Raw genomic sequence first — 5,323 nt, 5'->3', positions numbered from 1 at the left:
GGAGTCTTTGATAACTGGGTCCAGCTGTTAGAGGAACGAGCTGAAAAATTACGTTTACCCTTGTTGCCGATCAAAGATCTTGCATCAAAGGCTCAGATGTTTTCGCACTTGGCTGAAGTCTTGACCATATTGGTCCCTTAGCCTACCTGTTCGGTCTCGGAGTTTGAAACTCAATCTTCGGTGATTGTTTTTTACTACTGGAACTTAGAGTTTTCTCAGTTCTTGCAAACAACTTTGATGCCATCATGATTTCAACCCATGACTTGGGCATTCCATCTCTTCCTGTTAGAGTACGGATCAAGGCCTATGGACGTTCTTACAGAATGCTCCTCGCAGCATATCTTTGCTTACCCCTCCGATGTTAAGGCTCTCGTTAGTAAAACGAGTAATGAAGTCTTCAATAGACTCATTATTTCGCCTTGTAACATCTAGTATTTCCGAAGGGTCACGAGTATGTTCTTTGTTGACTAAAATACTGAGAGAATTTTGCTACGAAGTCTTTCCAACTTGTAATCTTTCCACATGGAAATTTCTCAAACCACTCCCCGCGCCGCCCCGGTGAATATTAGTGCGAACATGTGACACCAATATGGAAGAGTCCAACCACTGACTCCTCCAACTGCTTCAAACCTTAACAGATGATCACTAGGATCGGTCATTCCATTATATGTTCCAAAGGATGTTGGAATCTTTGCATTAATCGGGAATGGAGCTGTCGCAATGCTCGAAATAATTTTGATTTCTCTGCGAAAGATTCCGGGCGATATGGTTTGGAAAAATCATACTCGGCATTGCTATAATACTCCGCATGGCGGACAACTGGGCGCGGATAGCTAGTCCCTCCATACGAAGGGAAGCGACTATCTCCGCTATAGTAACTACCTTCCGGGTTATAAGTTGAGTCGTATCCGTCCAATTCATCCTCATAACATGATACCCGCATATCTATGCGAGGACGAGGACGTAACCTCCAGATCTCTCCTACGTTCTGTTCCGGTGGCAGACTATCTTGGATGTGGCTTCCCCTTATGGGAGGAGAGATAGATCTTCTGGCAGGCTCGTCATACGTCAAGGTACGGCCATGGAAACGTTCATTCTGGACCTGACGTTCATATTCCGCTTTCAAACTATCTTGTTGAACACGAAGCCGTTCGACCGGAGACAAAAATCCTTCGGTTCTGGAGCTATGACGGTGAGCTCTTCTTGGATTAGAATCACCGGAATCCTCTTCCAAACCTAACTCCGACTGAGTTCGGTGGACTTCTCTTGTAATTCGTTCTAGATTCCTCAAGTTAGAACCTCCTGGGGCTGTGACATGCCCCAGGTCAGTAGTTGGCGTAGCAACATTCCCAACATCTACCGAAGTAGTATTTGCTAATGGAGTAAAGTGTTCCCTAGCCGATGATCCACCTAAGGTAAAACCTCCAGGGTTCACGGCATCAGTTCGCGGAGCAGAGTTTGTGATTCTAGCAAAAACGGATGTTGCTCCTTCACGTGATTCAATATTGAGATCTCGTGAAGGTTGCGACTGATTCTCCGTCGGCCCTTTAGATAATTGATTCATATCGTAAAGAAAACGAGGAGAAAAAGTTTATTTGCTGTTCTAACAAAGACACGGATGGCGCCACTGAAGAAACACGGATCCACTCCCCGATTACGGGCCCTGGATCCAATGAGTCCACAGGGTAGGATACGGTTAACTTCTAATACGATATGAACACAATTGCCCAAAGTCCAGTGACGTGATCCTGCAAAACAGACACCGTGAGCTCGTTACGGGAAGGACAAGAGGGGGGGTCTTCCCGTAACCACCCTCCGACGTGAGAATAAGTACAGTTCTGACGAGAGTAAAGTACTTAAGTAAATTGAGAGAGTACAGTGGGAGTGAATGAATACCTCATGATGATTGAGAGGGTATTTATAGCCAAACGGTGTGGGGAAGTGATTGGGCCAGCTGTCCCTTTAGAAGATGCCTCATAACCGTCTGGACGCGTGTCCTTATATGATAGGTTTAGCTTATACGTTGCATGTGCATGTATAACAACCTGGACACGTGTCACTCTATTATTGGTTAACGGGGTAGTATTGGCCATGTGTACGGTTATAACGACCTTGTCAGGTGTCATTAGTTGATTGGCCCAGTGATCATGTATTGCTCAAGAAAGCATCTTTGATAGATCTTCTAGAAGGTAATTAGTTGATAACAGCTGTCCCGGGGCATTGCCTCGTGGTCATGTACGGGTATTCCTTCTTGCGGATGACTTTTAAGGGTGCCAGGATGCTTCCGCATGTGCTATAATGGTGTTTCTTCCTCAGATGATTTATGCGGATGATTCGTATGTCCCGCGGGTGCTTTACGAGGGACTTCTGATTGACCCGCGGGTATTCCTTAAGGGTATTTGGGTATTTTTGGTACCCTACCTCTATATATTTCAAGAGTCAAAGTAGAGGTGGGAAAAAAAACTCGATTTTTGGGCTTGACCCCGAACAGTATCCGGTTTAACATGAACCGCGAGTAAATATAGGTATTGATTCCTCAAAAAAAATCGTACTGCAACCCAACCCAGGCCTGCTGAACATGTTCCACCTTTACCCCACCAAAACTCAGAACCAACCCGACCAAAACCAGGTCATAACCTGGTCAAAATACATGATCATACTTGGAAGCGGTTCTTACCCGGCCTGATTCTTGACTTTTGTTGATCAAACTCCCGGTTCCAGTTAGAGGTGCATAAAATACCCGATCCCGAAACCGGACCCGAAAAAAATACCCGGAACCGGTTTTTTAATACCCAGGTTTATAATACCCGTACCCGAACCTACCCGTAGGGAACGAATATAATATGCATTTCAGTACCAAGACCCGTACCCGGGCCTGATATATACCCGATAATACCCGAAAACCGGAACCGGTTCCATATTTGGAACCGGGATTTTCCAATACCCGAAACTGAGTTTTTTAAATACCCGAAATTACCTGAAAAATACCTAAAAAATCCTACTCGATTAATATTAAAAATAAAAGGATCCAATTACAATAAAGAGACAGGTAAGCGGGCAACAAGCTGCGCCGCCACCCACAAAAATACCATAAAAAGTAAAACCCTTAAAAAAACCAATCTATACCCGGAAAAAACCCGAAAATAGGGTTTTTTTAATACCTTGGAGTATGGTGTTCAAATACCCGGTTTTATACCTGACCCGAACTCGATGCATAGAGTGTGGTTTTTAAAGACAATACATGGGCCCGAACCCGACCCGGGTATTGCCAATACCTGATTTTCAAATACCCTTTCATACCCGAACTCGATTCCATACCCAAAACCGAGTATTTGAAAAACCTGATTTGGGCTCACATGGGCCAAAACAAAGTTACGGGCCCAGTGTATCCGGTTTGGATTTTGGAAGGAGGGTTTTGCCGTCCTTGTTGACTTGGATAACAAAACTAAAACCCTTGTTCCACTTCCACAACCTTCCTCTCACTCTCTCTTCATTCATTCACACCAAAACCAAAATGGGTAGCAATCAGGCTGCAATGTCCTTCTTGACCAATCTCGCACGCGCCGCCTTCGGCCTTGGCGCGTCCGCCACCATCCTCAACTACTCCCTCTACACCGTCGACGGCGGTCAACGCGCCGTCATCTTCGACCGAATCAACGGTATCATCGACGACACCATCGGCGAAGGTACTCACTTCCTCATCCCAGTCCTCCAGAAGCCCTTCATCTTCGACATCCGTACCAGGCCCCACACTTTCACCTCCATGTCCGGTACCAAGGATCTCCAGATGGTTAACCTAACCCTACGTGTCTTATCCCGTCCTGAAGTCAACAAGTTACCAGACATTTTCAAAACCCTAGGTCTCGAGTACGACGAGAAGGTCCTTCCGTCCATTGGTAACGAGGTTTTAAAAGCCGTCGTTGCTCAATTCAACGCTGATCAGCTGTTAACCGAGCGTCCGAGCGTCTCGGCGTTGGTTCGGGATAGTTTGATCAAACGGGCTAGGGATTTCAACATTGTGCTTGATGATGTGGCGATTACGCATCTTTCGTACGGTGCGGAATTCTCCAGGGCGGTGGAGCAGAAGCAGGTGGCCCAGCAGGAGGCCGAGAGATCGAAATTTGTGGTGGCAAAGGCCGAGCAGGAACGGCGTGCCGCGATTATTAGGGCGGAAGGAGAGAGCGAGTCGGCGAAGCTGATTTCGGATGCTACTGCGTCCGCGGGTATGGGGTTGATTGAGCTTAGGAGGATTGAGGCGTCTAGGGAGATTTCGGCGACTCTTGCGAGGAGTGGGGATGTTATGTATCTTCCCAACAGTGGGAGTCAGATGCTTCTTGGGCTTAATGCTTCGCGGTGAACTGGTAATGTTGCTTCTGTTTGGTTAAATGGTTAATGTTTTGTGAGTTGGAACTTGGAACTTTTAAAGATATCGGTTTTTATGATTGATCAGTTATGTAATTGAACCATTATGCTTTGTTGGCTATGGTCGCATGTTGTTCAATGTTTGGTTTATTTGGGTGAGCGATTTGATTTACTTGTATAAGAGTTTGAGCATGAATAAAGCAGTCACAATTAGATATGATATTTGTAAGTTTCTTTAGAGCGATGGAATGGATATAGATTCTCTCATCAAACATTACTGCAAACTATGTATCCGTAGGATAAAGTGATGTGATGTAATTTAGTAAGTGTTTAAAACATACCATGAGACAACCTTAACCAATCTATTGTTCAATGTAATGTCACTTTTAGCAAATTAGCTTAGACCCGTAACAACTCCATACTTATCAACTTGGTTACCTCATAACACTTATGCTTTCTACCCGAGTGGTGGTGACAGGATGGATGGGTCAAATAACTTTAAAGATGGCTGTCAATCAGCGTAATCTGCTTGCCCTGTTTCAGTTTTACTTGTTGGAGTGAAAATTAGTTAGTTTTCATGTAAATGGGATGAAAAGAAACTCATAATGGCATTGCCTGCTAAACTAGTCAACTTATAAGTGCATTATCAAATCTCTATCGTTCACATAACCACAAATTGACCATGCAAATGTTCAAATTACATGTGTTTATGTTTCGATGTATTTTTAATGTTAAGTCTGGTTGATTGCTACCTTTATGTCATCATATGAAGCAGACTTCTCCAGCCTGCAGTAAGATTAATCATCAGACATCCACACTAGGCACACAAAAAGCCATCCCTGTAAGTTTTTACCATTAGTGCAGTCATAACTTTTCCAGTAGCTTTCATAAGCACAATCATTTAGTACACTCGTCACTACATATTAATCAAAACGAGCAAACCGCCAAATAAAAACTACCT

General features: G+C 44.4%; 1 protein-coding gene across 1 annotated transcript; it reads left to right on the top strand.

Moving 5' to 3' along the window:
* The first annotated feature begins 3,496 nt into the window (after positions 1-3,496).
* LOC143568480 (prohibitin-3, mitochondrial-like) lies at positions 3,497-4,579 on the top strand. Its single transcript, XM_077054634.1, has one exon. The coding sequence runs from the start codon at positions 3,515-3,517 to the stop codon at positions 4,355-4,357; it is 843 nt and encodes a 280-aa protein (XP_076910749.1). The 5' UTR covers positions 3,497-3,514; the 3' UTR covers positions 4,358-4,579.
* The last annotated feature ends 744 nt before the right edge of the window (positions 4,580-5,323 follow it).

Source organism: Bidens hawaiensis, unplaced genomic scaffold (assembly GCF_021521415.1).
Source record: "Bidens hawaiensis isolate Kalapana, Puna unplaced genomic scaffold, B.hawaiensis_p1.1 tig00023994_1, whole genome shotgun sequence".
Classification (NCBI taxonomy): domain Eukaryota; kingdom Viridiplantae; phylum Streptophyta; class Magnoliopsida; order Asterales; family Asteraceae; genus Bidens; species Bidens hawaiensis.
The sequence above is the reverse complement of the archived record's forward strand: the minus strand, read 5'-3'. Positions and strand labels throughout refer to the sequence as shown.

Excerpts from the sequence above, each read along its gene's own strand:
- LOC143568480 (XM_077054634.1), top strand. The coding sequence starts at position 3,515 with ATGGGTAGCAATCAGGCTGCAATGTCCTTCTTGACCAATCTCGCACGC.